Raw genomic sequence first — 18,563 nt, 5'->3', positions numbered from 1 at the left:
ACAGAAAGGGAGACAAGCGCTCCGTGTGTGAACGGCATGCGCTCTATGGATAGTAACCATGGCAACGGCTTCTGTGCGCTACACAGCCGTAGCCTTTTTAACTTAAATTAAAATTATACATAGGCTAACTTTACCTGATAGGCCTGCATTTAGTTTTGCGGGGATGCTCTGCCATGTGAATTCCCTCCTGTTGATGTCCTGATAACTATTTAGATTCTGGAAACTCCCAAACAGCGAGGATCAGTCTCACGGGAACGCACCCGCTTGTCGCTACACCTTGTGCTCGACCACTTCACCTCACTGTAACAGGGACACTTGCTACTGAACATAGACTGTTTGTGCCGCTCCCTGATAAAAGAAAAATGTTTCTGCTGATACCTGCTCAGAAAAAATCCCAAGAAAACTGGACTCTGATGGTAACTTATTTTAACAAGCTACATAAAAGGTAATGCCCTGGCAGTGGCAAATAGCTTTGATTTAATATTTGATTTGATTACATTAATGTTTAAGTTGAGATTTACAAGAAATATTTCATTGCTACTGTGTAAAGGGAATACTGCTGGTAAAAAGCACCTTATTTGTTTAAAGTGTTTGCAAACCACATGTGTGCAATACACTACTTTAGAATTCATTATTCAATTTTGCGCGTAACAATGCGATTAATCACGATTATTCGCAAGAAAATCATGCGATTAATCACGATTCAAAATTTTAATCGTTGCCCAGCACTAAATAAAATATATATAAATAAAATTGTAACTGCATTACCACTGGAGTTGTGGAGTTTGAAAGATGCGGGATTGATTTTTTAAGCATTTACTTCTACTTTATGTACTTCTTCGAGGACTATCTCTCTCTGTCTCTTGTTTCTTACTTTTTTTATTAAATATTCATTTACAGTGAATTCCCTAATACAGTGCAAAGCACAACAATCAACACACTGCAGAGAACTGATTAAACTAACTGTCATCTCTCTCTCTCTCTCTCTCTCTTGCAGGGAGAGCGTCAGGACTCAGACCACGTTGAGGAACGAAATGCTCAGGTGCAGCTGGAAAAGGCCAAGGTACTTTCTCACCGTTGCATCATGGTATCCCTCAAACCGACCCACGTGGCCCTCATAGACTCATTTTTCAGAGAGGCTGCTCTCAAGGACATGATTACATCACAGACAGGAAACATAGACATCAGGACATCGGATTAGTGGAGCAATATTCTGCTATTAAAATGAGTCACTGCAGTCTTCCTCCTTATCATCCTTTTACATGCTCAATGTCTGGAGAAAGATAATAATGAAGGTTACTGATTGTTGCTGATTCAGTTCAAATGACACTTTATTTGGCAGACCGCTTTGTAGTAATATAGCAGTATAATATATTTCCACTGAAAGAAACCAGAATCTAATGCAACAATTCAACAGGCCAGCTTATTTTGCTTTAGCAAAATTATGTAAGTGGACAGAAATCTGTAATCCAGTGTGCATATGAGATGTTATTCTACTTTAATGACATTGTCTGGCACATTTGTCACATACAATTCAAGGTTATAAAAGTAGACTTCCGTTGAGTGTTGATACGTTATTTACTTTTTTATTAGTACACTGGTTCCCTACCTTGTGACCGATCACAGCCATTTCATAGTTTGCATATGTCCATGATATGTGAGCAGTTCATCCAAAAAGTGATGTTCTCAGATTGCTTAATTTTTTGTGTCCTGAAAATTATTTAACTTAATATATTTTTTAAGAACTTGAATGAATTAAGAATTATTTTGCATAGCAGAAATGTTTTTCCCTCTTCTTTCTTATCCCTAATCATCTTTCTTCAGATTTATTTAAGCAAATAGAGAAATGGAAATAATCAGTTGACACTGAAAACTGATGAATACGCCAACCACTTTATTCCTAATAGCCACACAAGAGGGCAGGAGGGAGGGGACAGTACCTCCTGGAAGACATTTATAGTGTTGCACTCTCATTAAAACTGACTGAGATGTAGAGAGAGAAGCTCAAACTGTAGCTCCTTTCTCACATCAGCACAGCTGGCCAATAAGGGAATGAAGTGGGTGTGAATGTCGGATTTGGAAAGTTACAGAAATGGTCCAACAATACATGCTCTCTAAACCACCATATATAATACTGGTATGTCATGTGAAATACAAAACACATACTGTATCTGAGAAACTATATGTGGAGTGCCTTTTAGAGAAAAAGTCCCAATCCTGTCAAAATTCAGAAGCAATTTGAAACCAAGTTCAACTTTTGCAACCTCTTAAATTAAACGTGTTACCAGAAGGTCCCCTGTACTGGCTGTCACTGTTTACTGTGGCTTACATACATGCAGAAGGTGGGGTACAGTTCTTTTTATTTTCTGTGGGTATAATCACCATGAAGGTCATTACACAAATATTTTTAAAATATCACAGCTGACATTAAACTCTTCCCCTCTTAACGCCTTTTAAGCAGTGCCTGCTTTATACACGTCCCATTGAATATTTAATGTGCTCCCACTGGTGCTTTGTAATTAAGGTGGCAAACACACTCGGCCCATCCCTTGCTGACCTCATAACCTCTCCCACAGCCTCATCCCTCCAAAGTGGAGTAATTAGCAGCCTTATCTGCATCCCACTGACATTTGACTCTGATAGGATTACAACTCCAACAGGCATTCAGTCAGAAGGAAACATACAGTAGCTACTGTGCTGCAAATGGGAAGATGGAATAAGTCTTTTTCACTGCAGACATTTTGATTTGTAACAGGTGAAACAGGTGTCACTAATTATGTAAACAATGTTCTATTAAGTGTCCTGGTAAGCCATAACAGTGTGACGGGGATCCAGTGGGTACAATACCACGACTGAAGTAGCTAAATTGAATCAAAAACAGAAGTGTTTTTTGTTATATTTGTTCAAATTCTCTTTACATGCACCGACACAAAAATGAAAAAAATACGTTATCTGTGGCTGTCACAGGACTGTAATAAATATGGAATGGAATACTGAATGAAATGGTTGGCCGAGGTGGGATTTTTTTCAGTTGGATACTTTCAAAATCTAGCCGTCTCTTGCTGGTTTTTCCAGTGTTGCCTACCGTAGCTTTAACATACATTTATATAATATAACAGAAAGTTCTAAGTTTAAGCTGTAATTTTAATATTTAAGAGATGTCAAAGATAATGTTCAGCAGAAAATTTAAACCCTAAGTATATCCACAAATCTCTTGCTCATTTAGATTAGATTTGCTATGTAACTGTCACAGATGTATATGTGCACATGATAGCAGCCAAAGCAGACCAGTGTTGCTGACACATTGACGAACTTAGTTACACAACTCTGCAGAAAAGAGTGACCAAGGGACAAGGAAATGTCATGAATATGATAACCTAAAGATATTAAGATGATGGAATGACATGCTCCCAGGCATGCACATCCTAATTATATCCTAAATGTGAAATTATATTGATATAACACTGTTTAAAAATTATATATATATAATTTTTAAACAGTGTAGGGTTATTGTATATTGTATATATACAATATACAATATGAACAGCTCTGAAATAGAGAATGATGAATAAATGATAAGTGTTAACCAGTAAACAGGTGGCTGATTAGAGGCAGAGTTACTGGGTTATTGCACAGGAATTGTTCCTGACACTGTGAGTCAGAAGTCAGCTGTTCATCAGAGTGATGGCTTGTGGGAAGAAACTATTGTTGAGTCTGTTGGTTTTGGCGTACAGTGCTCTGTAGCGCCTACCAGAGGGGAGAAGTTGGAACAGGTTGTGTCCGGGGTGAGATGGATCTGCAGTGATGTTTCCTTCCCGTTTCCTAACTCTGGAAATGTATAAGTCCTGAACAGGATGGCACAGATGATCTTTTCTGCAGTCCTGACTGTCCGTTGTAGTCTGCTCCTGTAATTTTTGGCAGATCCAAACCAGACAGTGATGGATGTGCAGAGGACAGTCTGCATGATGGCTGTGTAGAACTGGATCAGCAGCTCCTAAGTCAAGTTGAGTTTCCTTAGCTGGCGCAGGATGTACATCCTCTGCTGGGCCTTCTTGATGGTGTCCGTGTTGGGCCCCCACTTCAGGTCCTGGGATATAGTGGATCCCAGAAATCTGAAGGATTCCACAACAGACACAGGGCTGTTGAGTATGGTGATGGGGGCAGAGTCGGGGGGCTCCTCCTGATGTCCAAGATCATTTTGTGTGACAATGTGTCCCCAGGTGAACTGTAGGGATTAAAGATGACTGTGACATCCATTAGTAATAACATTTTGTTATGAACACCTGTCCTGTGTCCCTAGTACAAGCCTGTGGCGTTCGCAGTGCGTTGCAACTTCTCTTACACGCCAGCAGACGACGACAACGTTCCTGTACCGGGCCAGGCCGTCACCTTTGAGGCCAGAGACTTCCTCCATGTCAAAGAGGTTTGAAACAAACATACACTATTACTGAGTCACACAGAGGTGAGGTTATTACAAGGACTTAACTGAAAGGCTTGACACATAAAATTCAATAATGCGGTGCTGAATAGAGTCATTAATGTCATCAGAGTAAAAATATATGTGAGCCAGGCCATTGCATCAAGCTTAGAATTTACCCTCAGATCTTTTTTTCTTTTTAACAACCAGAAGTTTAACAATGAGTGGTGGATCGGCCGGCCGGTGAAAGAAGATGGCGTAGTGGGATTCATCCCCAGTCCAGTCAATCTGGAAACCATTCTCATCAGAAGAGAAGTGCAGGCGAGGAAAGCTGCCAAGGCCTTAGCCAAGTATGGACAGCATTTTTCCCTTTTCCTCTGTCTTCAATACAAAAGGGTTACAAACAAGCATACAAGGCCGATGCTGTAATGTGCTGCTTCAACTTGTAATCCTAATAATAATCTTTATTGGTCCAGCACACATACAAACATCACTACAATGTGAAATACAGAGGATTATATGACATTTTAGGTGTTCAACTGATGCTTTGTGAAAACACACAGAGATTAGTCAAACTACATTTTGACCAGAGAGGTGGTATCAGTGGGAAAGCATCACGCCAAGAATTGTTTTGTAGATAGAAGCAAAGCAAATGTAGCTGGATTAACACCGTGGAGTGGCAAAAATGAGTTTTTCTACCACTGTCTGTGCATTAGTGTACAAAAGTACCTAACAAATACAAGGCACACAGTTATGGTTCCTAGGGCTGGTTCCATTTTTGACCTGGTTTACTAAAATAAACATTGACCCTAGCCAGTGTTACATTAACATTATATTACTTTTATTACTCGGCCCAGGTCTGTAAAATGGGCATTTTAAAAGCTTACTCTCCACAGCCCTAATTCTGAAAGTTAGTTAGGTCATTCCTGAATGTAGGTATACCCGCTGCTAACATTAGCAAGCCAGCTAAAAACACATCATCAAGGCTAACCGCCTTGTCCCACCTCCAGCCCCCCAAAACCTAACCAAGTTGTTTTGTTGCACCAAGACAACTTGGTTAGGTTTAGGAAAATATCATGGTTTAGGTGAAAATAAGTAGGTTAGTTATGTAAGTAAAGGTACCATTATAGAAATTTGTTTGTGATCAGACCAAGACCACTTCCTCTGAAGGGTCTTGTGGCATTGTTTTGTTCTGGACCTGAATATGATTGCTGTGTTCAGATCTTCCCAAACTAATCGTACCAATGGTGAAAACATGCCCGAGTCTGATTCAACCTAGTCCCAGTTGATGCCTCTCATGTATTAGCATGCATAAGGGTCACAGAGGTACCCATCATTTTTAAAAGATAATTAACCGACAGTGTTTTGAAGAAGCCAAAAGGTCAAACATTTATTGTTTCATTGGTATTTTTCAGAATCCTCAAAGACTCTTGCAGCCATCTGGATGAAAAATTTCAGGAGAATCTCCTAGTTAAACATTTCTGCATATCATATAAATGTTTTAAACTTATCAACTAAATAGTTCTTAACATTACATTTATATGATGCTTTTATCCAAAGAGACTAACAATTGCTATACATGTCAGAGGTCGCACGCCTCTGGACTAGGGGTTGAAACTAGGGGTTAAGTGTCTTGCCCAAAGGCATGTGTCTTATCCACTGCGCCATCACCACCCTACAGTTCTTAATCAAGAACTCCAGTATTTAGAGTAAGTGGCTGATGAAAAATGCGTGAGGTATCAAAAGGTGTCAGAGTAAGAAGTCTTCTAATGGCTTGGATAAATATTGAATCAACATTTGTTGTTAATCTTCTTTTTAGTTTGTAGCCAAGAAAGGCCTCAGATAACACAGAACGCATGCACTGAGAAGTTAAGTCAGTTTTATTTATATAGCCAAAATCACAAATTAGCTTTAAGGGGCTTTACAGCATACAACACCTTCTCTCCGTTCAGTGGCGCATATTCCTTAATAAATCAAATACCACTAACCAATTGACACACAGTGTTTCTGTAGCCCAGCTGGTAATCTTGTCTTGAAAGATTAAAACATGAAATGTAAGATATCAGAGCAGAACATTAAAAAGGAGTTCAAGGACAATCCGCAGGAAAACCTCCTACATAAGAAAGTTAACAAAAACGACAATTTTAACAGACATTTTGAAATATAATGAGACCATACCAGTGATTTTACAAGTTTTAGCACATTAACTACACATTTCACTTACTGTACAGTATATTGCGGATGATCTTTTTCCAAAGCTATTATTTTTTAGGTTGTTTAATACATTTTCTTTTCATTTCAGCATGGTAAAACCTCAACTTTCAAAGATATTTAACTAGTTTGAGATTTAAAAGTAGGAATGTTTTCCTTTTGTTCAGTCATTAGGTTGTTCTTACTTCTAATCAGCCTGGCAGGCAAGAAGATCCACTACACACTGAAAGCTTTTTACTTGACCCAGTTAGGCTGAAAGAAACACTAGAGGATCTTGGAAATGTAGCTTTGGCGACTACTGTGTGTGCTGAATCACATTTCTCTCTAAGCTTCATTTGGCTGTGTCTTATATACATAGATATACAGTCTGTTAGCACAAATTATTTTATTGTATAGGCACACAGTGCTTTGTTTTCACCATGACTGAATTGATTGAAATTTAGACTGTAAAGAAGCTCCTGCATGTCTCTGTCTTTAGTGGGAAAGATCTTAGGAAATTAAGGACATTTCTCTTATTTCAGCAAATCATCTCAAGCGGCTCAAGATATGAACGCAAAGAAATACACTCCCCCATTAGCAGTATGGAAAGAATGGATCTCCACCTGTGTGTGTGTGTGTGTGCGTGTGTGAAATTGTGTACAAATACTTTTCATTGTATATTTTTGATGACTGGTGAGTTAACATTAGATACCTCTCTTGTCATTGTACATGAACAGCCAATCAGCAGGTCAAAAAGAAACCGGTAAGTTACTCAATGTTGTTGCTTTTGATATCTCTTTCAGCCTATTGCTTCTCAGTGTATAGACTGTCCTCCTTGCAAATACACAGAATTATTTTCCACATCCGTCTATGGAAAACGTATAATTTATCTTTTTATTAGAAAGAGCTTTTTTTTAAAAAGAGGACAAGAAAAGCAACTCAAATTTCATACATGTTCACTCAATATTTGTACTGCAGGCAACATGCACACAAGTGCCTGTGTTAGGATTCAATGTGACAAGTATGACAGGTGCAGCAAAAAGCTAAGTCGGTTTGGAGTTAAGAAGTCTTCGTCAAACTAAGTTCCAGTTTTGCGAAAAACATTTGAGAAAGACTAAATAGTTTATATCAGACAGACACATTCAGACCATGTTCTCTTGGTCTGAATGTGTCAAACACAGGTCACTGAACATGGCTTTGTGACCAGATACTGTTTACTTTAAACTTCACTAAACATCTCAACTCAGGGTCCTTTTACTTGCCTGTTCGTAGAGCTTTCGACATACTACTCCTTAGCAGATTGACTTTGCCTATTTGACATGAAACAGTAGGTGTTCAAACTGTCCATGATTCAGAGCATCTCACAGACTTCTTGTCCATGTTGACCTGAAAATTTGTTTTAGGTTTGGTTTCTAGTTAATGTAATAGATAATCTTTTTATGTTTGTATCAGTATAATGTGACATGTCTTGTGATGTGACAAAATTCTCTAAAGTTACACCATGATGTTTTGAAGTGTGAAGATTGCATTGACAATTGCATCATGGTCAATGATCAATGGTCAAAATAAAAGTAATAGTAGATTAATTAGTCCATCAACAAAGAAGTAATTAATCAACCAATCATTTTAAAGGTCTAATATTCATACAAGGACTGTTATTTCTATGGCTTAGCAGTGACGAGGATAGAGCCACAGTTCACAGCTGCTCCTGTGTCTTGTGTGAATTACCAATGAGGGATTTGGATGCGACAAACATGGGGTGAACTTGGGTTCATCATCCTGCATCAAACACAAAGCTTGTTTATGGAAGATAAGAGCCATTTGTCTGATAATAGATGTGAATGTTCTGCTATACAGTCCATGCACTAGACATAATCACATTGATGGGAAAACAAAGTGCGGAAAGAGGATTGATCCATTCACCAAGAAAGCCCTTTTTTTGCCAGGCAGTGTAAGGTACAAACTGAGGCTTTTACATGAAAATTCAATGTACCTTTAGTGATAGTAATATGTTGCTTGCAGTGTAAACATGCATTCACAGACATTCACAACTTTCCCAGATACAACCATGTAAGTTTTTCTCATGTACTGAATTAAATGTTTGCTTCTTTATGGCTATAGGGGGAGCAGGTGGCTATGTATGATGTAGTGCCTACAATGCGCCCCGTGGTTCTAATGGGACCATCACTGAAGGGCTTAGAGGTGAGTCTGTCTAAAACACTTTTTAATCTCAGCTCTTAAGACGTTTCCTATGAGCCTATGATGCTGTAAAGCAGAGAAACCAAATCTAGAATTAAAAAAAAAGAGAGTTAATAGAGAGAAGTTTATTTAAAATCCATGTTTTCTGTAATTTCAGGTTACAGATATGATGCAAAAAGCACTATTTGACTATTTAAAACATCGATTTGAAGGCAGGTAAGTTCTGATTTACTGTAAGTCTTTAGACACACCTTGTATGTGGAAATAAAACATAATAACAATCATGACTATGTAATAATCCTTGTTTCTCTGTCTCCTCTGCAGAATCACCATTACACGGGTTACAGCAGACATCTCTCTGGCTAAACGGTCTATCCTCAACAACCCTGGCAAAAAGGCCTTAATGGACCGGTCAAACACCCGCTCCAATTTAGGTACACAACTTTATCATCCCAGCATAAAGCCAATAGTCTGGGCAAAGTACAACTTGGCACCTCTTTTATCTGTTTGGAGAGCAAGATGGTTGTGGTTTGCCTCATCAGGACAAATCAGTAACAGAAAAGTACACTAAATTGATTTCTGAAATAACTTCTTTTAATTGTCTTAGCTTTCTGGCCCTCATTGTGTTGTCCCCTGAGGGAAACCGCACCCATTTGCAACCCTAATTAGGTTGAACCAGGTCTGAAATTAATGTGTCAGACTTTTGCTTTTTCTTTATCTCATTGAAACACTGTAAAGTTAGCATTCCCACAATTCTTTGAATATATGCTGCACAAATAACCCATTTTATTCAGTGTGATAATGTTAGAGATCACTGTGTGCACCACAATGAAGACAAAAAAAGATAATAAAAGGAATAGTTCGACATTTTGGGAGATAGGCTAGCAGATCAAAACACTCATATTTGGACGTAAAAGATGAAGCTACAGCCAGCAGCCAGTTAGTTTACCATAAAGACTGCTAAAAAACATCTAGCCTAGCTCTATTAAAATATAAAAAAACACAATCCTACAGCACCTTTAAAGCTCCGTAATGAACGTGTTATATCATGTTTGTTCAAACAGCTGTTCCCTCCTGTTTCTATGTTTATGTGTCTTTATGCTAAGCTGATGGTCATGGCTTCAGGGATGGTATTGATATTCATCTAACTCTGGCAAGAAAGCAAATAAATTTTAATATTCTTTTAAGCCTTAGATATAAAACAGGTTGAAATCTGACACATAAGTCAGTCGTTGGATTGTGTCAGTAAAGATTGTAAAATAATACGTTTAATGGATATTTACTGGGCATTTGCTGTCTTTGCCCCAGTGGCATTTTGCAGTAGGCTAAGTGAAATTCTCCCTTGGTTACAAAAAGAAAGGCACAAAAGGGGGATAAGATTTACTTGGTTTTCTCTACTCTTGTCTTTCTCATTGCTCTCTCATCCCAGATGCTGCCGGTATGTATGACTGAAAGCACTGGTCGTCCATGTCTGTTTGAATGCTCCACCTCCCTTTCATTTTTTCCTTTCATCGCCTCATATCAGTACCTTGTGTTCTGACACTGTTCAATGTGTAAATATATACAGGCACAGGCACAAACACAGATGTTCGCCGCTATGTATTTGTTTTAGTGGGCTATGTATAAAACATAATTCCCTGTTAGAACTTCTTTCTGTCATAACTTCTTAAAGGAGTGAAACAGCCACTGCCTTCCACTTTCCTGCTCTCCCTCTAGCGGCCAATCTTTAAATTACTCCTGCCATGAGTAAAACATCCTGGTTCTCTTAATGGATTAGTTACTTACTAGGTAGTTTCATAAAGTAGGCAAATGTTTCGTGTCACATTTACAGTTTTTATTTCTCTGTTTTGTGAACCATTCCCATTTTATCATGTGAGTTTCTCATGAGTCTGTACTTTTACTTTTGTCTTAATTTCTACAATAGAAATAGGAATATGACCGACTGCTTTTGTTGTATTTGTTTTTACATGTGTTGAATTGAGATGCAGAAAAACATTTGTACCAACATATTGTACAACTGTAGTTACAAAACGAGCTCTTTTAACCAGTTGTTCTAGAGCTTTCAATCGTATCACATGGTCTTGCTCAGTAGATTCAGGAGTTTCAGATAAAAAAAAAAACAGTTTTTCTGACTAACTACAGTTCTGAGAATAAACTTTCAATCTCAACATATAACTTGAGAACTTATTTCTGACCTTGCTTCAAAATAAAATATTTCAGATGGTAGCCTCATTTCTACATCTTGATTAAAATAAAATAGAGAAAAAACAAATAAATCCTCACATACCAGCTGTGGCAATGCAAATACATTCAAAATTACACACAATGACAATGCAGGTGTTTCAAATAAAAAAATAATAATAATAAATTACAATTCAGACATCAGGGTCAATGACTTTTATGAGTAACCTGTGAGATACGACATCTTATTTTAAATGTGAACAAGGAAATTTAATATGCACAACTGATGGATTTCTTGGATCTTAAGGACCAAAGTCATGCTTACTGTCGGCTTTTGCAGCCCAGATCCAGGGAGAGGTGGAGCGAATCTTTGAGCTTGCCCGCAGCCTGCAGCTGGTGGTTCTAGATGCAGACACAATCAACCACCCCCTCCAGGTGTCCAAGACCTCCCTGGCACCGATCCTCGTCTATGTCAAGATTTCCTCACCAAAGGTGAGCTTCTCCAGAGACCTACACCTTCTTTTGGACAGGCTGTTCCTCAGTTCTGTCAATATTGTGTACCAACTGTGTATACAAAAGCTACACAATCCTGTAAAATGTTAACAGACACTGTAACCGTGTTTTTCTCTACTTCTTTTTCCTCCTTCTCTTCACTTATTTTGTGCAGGTGTTGACAAGACTGATCAAGACTAGAGGGAAGTCACAGACCAAACATCTTAATGTTCAACTGGTGGCAGCAGACAAGCTCGCTCAATGCCCGCCGGTGAGTGCCATCTAGTGGCTACTGAGTGAAACTGGTGCAGTGGTAGTTCATGTTTAGTAATACTTTGTTTTAGTTGAATAGATGGATTGTTGTCATGTTATGTTGTATTGTTTGATATTTCAGTTGTTGCACATAATTATACATTTGGGTTCGTCTCTGTATTTGAAGTTGTTACACAGACCAGAAATGGGAAGAAAACAGTAGTGAGTTAGGGTTAGGTGCAAACTGGAAATAGTACTGTCAACAATATATAAACGTACACATGATAAGTATCTTTTTAGGCTGAATCCAGTATTTTAAGACTCTGTGTATTTTAATTTCACTATTATTAGGCAAACAAAAATAAAAGTGCAGAAGGGTAGCATTGAAACAGCATTTAGATCTTCATGTTGGAAATGGCTTAAAGTAATTAAACAGCTAACAGAATTAATAAAATAAATAAAATCCATAAAAATCCAAATGAAAAATTTTAGACATTTAGATTTTGGTGTCCACGCATGACCTCATTATTTTTAATCTATACATACTATAGATATCATAATTAATGTTGTAGTAAAATTCTGCACATCACAACAACAAAGAATGGGTGACCCATCTCCTTTTCTGAATCTCATTAAAAGACCTAATCACAAACTATTTTAAAACCCACCAACACCTCTGGCTCACTATTAGTGGTGTCACAGATTATATATATATATATATATATATATATATATATATATATATATCTGTCTATCTGTCTATATATCTGTCTGTATATATATATCGGTCCTACTACTCCTTTGTTGCCTACTGTTGATCTTTTCCTTATTCTTGCCCTTATTCTTATTTTCCTGTAGGAAATGTTTGATGTCATTTTAGATGAGAACCAGCTAACTGATGCCTGTGAGCACATTGCTGATTATTTGGAGTCTTACTGGAGAGCCACTCATCCACCAGAGATGGAGCCTGTCAACGCACTAGTGTCCCAGCTGGCTGAGAATACACTGCCCGCCAGTCCTTCAGCAATACCGGTACATGAGACACACACTACATAAACAATAAAGCTATAGGATGTAATGTCATTTTCAAAGATTTCATACTGTCATATCATCCCACCCATCTCATCTGGACAGAGAGTGTGCTGAATGTGGAAAAACGGTTTGGATAGCAAATTATGAGCTCAGGCAGGACTGTTTTATAAACAGAGGAACTTCACACTACGCTGCATCTGTACTTGTTTCCAATCATTCATCTAACATTTTCATTTAATTTCTCCTCATCCTATTCCATTGGAAAGTTGAAGAAATGAGATAAGCCTGTCTCTGGTGAGTGAGATACCTTCAAATTCTACTGTAGCTGACTTTTCTCCATTCCACCTCAGTAACAGATATGAGTTACAGTAGCGCCTTCTTTAGCTGGAAGAATTGTGTGTAGTATGTATTGTTTAAAAAAAACAGATGAACATAAATGGGTTTTCTGTGTACAAACAATCCAGGAGGCGGAAAATGCATTGCTAAAATGTCATGATAGCTTATATATGGAATTATTATTTGTACATTTTTGTAGATTTTGTACTAATTTAAAAACCTTTTTACACACCACATGCAGCCCTAGCTAGCTAACATGGCACATGGAAGTCCACAGAGAAACCCAAACTAAAACTAAGGCAACCTAATACACAATCCTGAAATAAATCCTCCCTTCATGAAGGTATAATGTTCAGTTTTTAGTAGACACTGGAGGCTGTAGATTGTTGTGCTGTTCAAAAGATGTGTTTATTTATTCTACTCTGATTGATATAAATGGGTGGACAAAATTATTGCATTGTACTGACAGATGTTTCCAGTATTTTGTCCACCCCATTTATAGTTATTTATAGTTCAACAGCACAACAAATTACAATCTTCAAAATTACCATACTGTTGAATCACCACATCACTAAAACAAAAGTTTCAACAAAAGCTGAACATTATAACATTCATCAGTGTGGGATTTGTTGCAAGACTGTTGTATTAGTTTTAGATAGGTGTACCTAATAAACTGGCAACTAAGGGTATGTGTCTGGATAGCAACAGGTTAAGATCAAAGAAGCATAATTGAAATTCCTGCTATTTGCCATCAAAATCTATCAGACATTGGATATTGCAAATGTCTCAAGTTAGTAGAAAAACTTATATGTTAGATTTCTGCAGTTTAGTATATAGGTAAAACTTCACTCATAGGAAACTATGTATAAGCGTCACTTATCAGCCTCTTCATGTAGTTTAGGTGTTGACTGATTAAGACAAGAGAAAGGTCTCAGACCAAAGACCTCAGTGTCACACGTCACACGAATCTCACACAGTAACACAGTAACAGTACGTAACAGTGTGAGTTGTCTTACTTTAAAACTGGCGTTCCTTTCTCACCCTTATCTGTGAAACTATCCAAAACCTTATTAAAATCCACAGCCCTGACCAGGTTGTTGTACACAAATAGCTAATTCTGCTCTCTAAACTGAAAGTGATGTTTCCATTACCATTGCAATTTCTACAGTGTATGGCATACAAACAACTAAACGTTTTTGAAGTCAGTTACTTAAAATGTATTATAATCTAACTAATCACTAGTTTTAGTGAATATTAGTCACTGTGTTACTGATTTAAGATTAGCTTGTCTTATTTTCCTTTTTGTCTGCTAATCAGAATAAGTTAAATATAAGTTATACATTGTCTTGCTATGTAACTTTGCCCCCTTTGCTCTGAAGAAATATATTAATTAATTGAAAAAAATCTAAAGTTAAAAAGGGATCAATTAGTTGACAGTGAAAGTAAACAGTAGCTGCTGCAGCTGTAGAACAGATGCAGAGAAGCCTCAGGCAGCATGCGTGTCTGTTTACATGTGAGTAATTGCACAGGGCTGTACTGAGTGGCCCATGGTCCCGTGATAAAACTGAGTAATGTCATCCAAAAATATTGTAATTGCCTCTGGTATGATTTCTAGTTGATGCACTTGAGGGCCAGCTGCCTCCATAACAGCAGATGTGTGTACATTTGTGGTTGTGCATTTGGACTTGCAAATACAAGTGTCTAGGTGAAGACATATATTGTAGGCTTGGGCACTGTATGTTTTTGTTAGAGCAGGCTTTCTATGTATGCATGTCCTCCATGTGCATGTATGTGACATTACGTTTCACTTTCTTGTCCCAGGATGGGCAGAAAAACAAGAAGTCAGCTGCCCCCAAGAGGAAAGGTTCCCGAGAGAATCATCTAGACCAGGAATCCTCTTCAGCCCCAGCACCGGAGCAAAGGGCTGAGGAGGGCCAAAGAGAGGAGGAAGAGCGGCTCACGAGGACTGACCCAAAGAGACCCCAGCACACCCACCACCATCACCATCACCACCACCGCCGGATGGAGCATCACGGCCACACCCAGCACAACCAAACATCCAGTGGCATGGAAGTACAGTCGAGCAGAGATTATGGCCAGAGGCTTCCCCGCAGGCACCTACCTGAGGAGAGGGAGGAGAGGGAGGAGGAGTTGGAGGATGTGGTGGAGGAGGACCAGGAGGAGACTCGCATTAACCACCGGGGCCATAACCACCACCATCATAACAGCAACTACCATCATCACCACCATCATCACCGTGGGAACAGCCAGCCACAAGTCGGTGAGGACTATGAGCAGGAGCACAATGAACGCAACCGGCAGCACAGGCACCACCAGCATATTCCTCCACGGACACACCACACAGATCACTATCCTGCACACAATCATCAAAACTACTACGGCAGAGACAGGGACAGAGACAGGGACAGAGACAGAGACAGACGCAAGGACAGAGAAAGAGATAGAGATAGGGACAGAGATAGAGATAGAGGCAGAGATAGAGACAGAGATAGAGACAGAGATGCACGACAATGGCACAGAGATTCCTATATACACTAGTGGTTCCTTCTGTGGGTTGCTGCATGGTTTTATGCTGCTCAAGTTATAATGCACTAATGGACGAGGCAGAGTGTGTCATCTTTGTAGACAATGTTTCTCCTCATATTGTTTGCTGTTTTTTATTTGTACACTCATGCACTTTGTCCTTCTTTCACTTGCCTGTCTTAGTTTTATCCTTTTCATATGGCTCTGGGTCTATTTTTGAATGTCAATGGTTTGCTCATGCAGCATCTGTTCAGAAGTTTTTAATTTTGCTTTGGTCAAGCAAATGTACAGAGTCCAAGAACAGTCATGGTTGCAGTAATTTTATTATATTCATTGTCTCGGGTCACGTGTGGTGCTGTTGAAAGTGTATTGCGTTACACTGATAGGTGTTTCTGTTTATTATTATTAATATTATTTAGCCTTAATTAATATAAATGGGGTGGACAAAATAATATTAACACATCTCAGCTTTCTGTAGGCCTAATAATCTGGCAACTGAGTGCATTTTGAGAGACAACTTGTTTCCCCAAGATAAATACCCTGTGTAGAGATTTTTAAGAAATATTTTCATATTTGATTAATTGTTTCAGCCTCTCAAATGTAAGATTTGCTGTTTTATATAAAAATTGGATATGTTTTTGTTTTGGACTGTTGGTCGCACAAAACTAACAATTTGAAGACATCACCTTGGTTGGCCATAGTGATGGGCACTTTTTCACAATCTTTGCCATTTTATAGACCAAATGGCAGACTGATTAATCAAGAAAGTAAAAGGAAGATTAATATAATCATTAGTTGTAGCCCAAGCAATGTTATCACTAGAAAAACAACTGTTATCCTGACATAATAATGAACTATTATTATTATTATTATCATCATCATCTTGAGTTAACAGGATAAAAATAAATTACTGAAACAACGGCTGTTCTTGACTTCAGCACAATTAATGCCTTTTTATGATTTTTTTTTTCTACAAAGTTACACAAAGGGATGTTTTGTCTAATAAAATGGTCAAATAACTGTGGGGAACAACAGACTTGTGTGTTTCAGTGTCATATCTGATTCTGCCCCATGTTCAAACCAGTATATAGTCAAAAGCCAACCATTTATTTTAAACATTGGAAAGGAAAGTCAAACTATTTTTGTATATGATTCTAAAAGGAAGTCATACTTTGCTTCCTACTTTTCTAAATGGTGTTCAAGCATATTTATTGACTTGCATTTGCTCTGTTTGGAAGCATGAAAACTCTTTTGGTGACACTGACCTGTGCTATGTGCTGGATACTCTATGCATCTTCTTGTGATAAAATATATTGCTTGAATACGATCTCTATGCATTTGTACATACTTCATAATTGCCTTGTTAGGTAAATGTAAGGAGAACCAGAGAGCCTGTTGCACTGTTTGGTAGAACCTGTCCTACTGTGTATGATTGTTTTGAGTTGAGACTGAATTGATTACGTTCCTTTCAAAAAAGATTTGTTTTGTACAGCATCCAGAAGTTAATTTTGACAAATATGCAGTCTATTGTTGAAGATCATTAAAATATATAATGAAGAATGTGTTAAGTGTAATTTTATATAAAGATATCATTACCTTCTTTACTACTGGCCAGACCACTGAATTTGTCCTTGACATGACAGTTTTTTCAAATTGAAATCATAATACTGCGACACAGTTTTGCAAGAAGAACGGAGGGTAATTTCCTGGTAAGTTGAGGGTATTAGCAACCAAGGTGGAGATGCATTGTACACTTCAAAAAAAGCTAAAAATATAGGCTTATTACAGTATTTTTTTAGGTTTAATTTGGTCATTCCGCTTCCTTACCCAGACTTGTTCTATTTCTTTAATAATTTTGCTTAACAATATTTGCTTGTCTTTAATCAACATTTATTTCTATAGCGCTTTACAACAACCGTTAGGTATCCAAAGTGCTTCACATCATAGAATATAATAAAACAGCATATCATACAATAGATACATATAACAAAAAAAGAAAAGAAAAGTTAAAAAGAAACAAGAAAAAGTAAATTGTCACACCACTACTGCGTATTAAAAGCCATTCTAAACAGGTGGGTTTTAAGTTTAGACCTAAAAATAGTTTCATCTGCAATTGTGCGAATATCAGGTTGTAGCTTGTTCCAGAGTCTCGGAGAAGCAACTGCAAACGCCTGATCACCCCATCGCTTATACTTCGACCTTGGGACTTCTAAAACCAATTGGTTTGAAGACCGTAACGACCGGCTGTGCTCATGCAGGGTTAAAATCTCAGCTAAGTACTCCGTGGCCAGGCCATTTAGGGCCTTAAAAACGAACAGCAAAATCTTAAAATTTATTCTGTACTGCACTGGGAGCCAATGTAAAGTGTAGAGGACGGGAGTGATGTGAGCACGGCTAGATGTATTTCTTAAAAACCGAGCAGCAGCATTTTGCACAAGTTGAAGTCGTGAGATGAAGCTTTGATTTAAACCAACATAAAGAGCATTACAATAATCCAGGGGTATTCAATTAGATTTCAAAGAGGTCCAGTTAGAGAAATTTTCCTGAAGCAAAGGTCCGGAACATCAAAACGACGAACTTGCATTATCATTCAGTACTATAACCTATAGTTGTATCAACACATGTTTTTAGTCAACAACGGACTGTCAAATCAAATAATATTTCAGTCAGTTTTCACATCAAACTGGAAGGATAATAAATAATAACTATTCAAATAATAAATTCTAAATTTAAGTAAACTAAATTAAAGTGCCTAATTTTTAGAAAAAATTTAATAAAAAGTGTAGCTTGAAGTGATGAAGTGTAGTCTTAACCAATTTTATAATAAACACTCAACACATCATAACAAATGAACAGCTGTAATGCCTCCTCTTCTCTTTCATTTCCTCTTACAGAGCTACCACTTTCCTACTTTCTGTTG

General features: G+C 37.8%; 1 protein-coding gene across 1 annotated transcript; it reads left to right on the top strand.

Annotated features, from left to right (window-relative positions):
- The first annotated feature begins 363 nt into the window (after positions 1-363).
- Positions 364-17,200, top strand: cacnb2b (calcium channel, voltage-dependent, beta 2b). Its single transcript, XM_046052074.1, is given in 13 exon segments — positions 364-416; positions 998-1,063; positions 4,301-4,423; positions 4,628-4,767; positions 7,150-7,200; positions 7,337-7,370; positions 8,729-8,809; positions 8,964-9,022; positions 9,131-9,240; positions 11,328-11,479; positions 11,655-11,750; positions 12,590-12,763; positions 14,921-17,200. Coding segments are annotated over 13 exon segments (1,827 nt in total). The 5' UTR covers positions 364-413; the 3' UTR covers positions 15,659-17,200.
- The last annotated feature ends 1,363 nt before the right edge of the window (positions 17,201-18,563 follow it).

The sequence above is a fragment of the Micropterus dolomieu genome, linkage group LG06 (genome assembly GCF_021292245.1).
Source record: "Micropterus dolomieu isolate WLL.071019.BEF.003 ecotype Adirondacks linkage group LG06, ASM2129224v1, whole genome shotgun sequence".
NCBI classification, from domain to species: domain Eukaryota; kingdom Metazoa; phylum Chordata; class Actinopteri; order Centrarchiformes; family Centrarchidae; genus Micropterus; species Micropterus dolomieu.
Note: the sequence above shows the minus strand (reverse complement) of the source record. Positions and strands in the feature narration are given on the sequence as shown.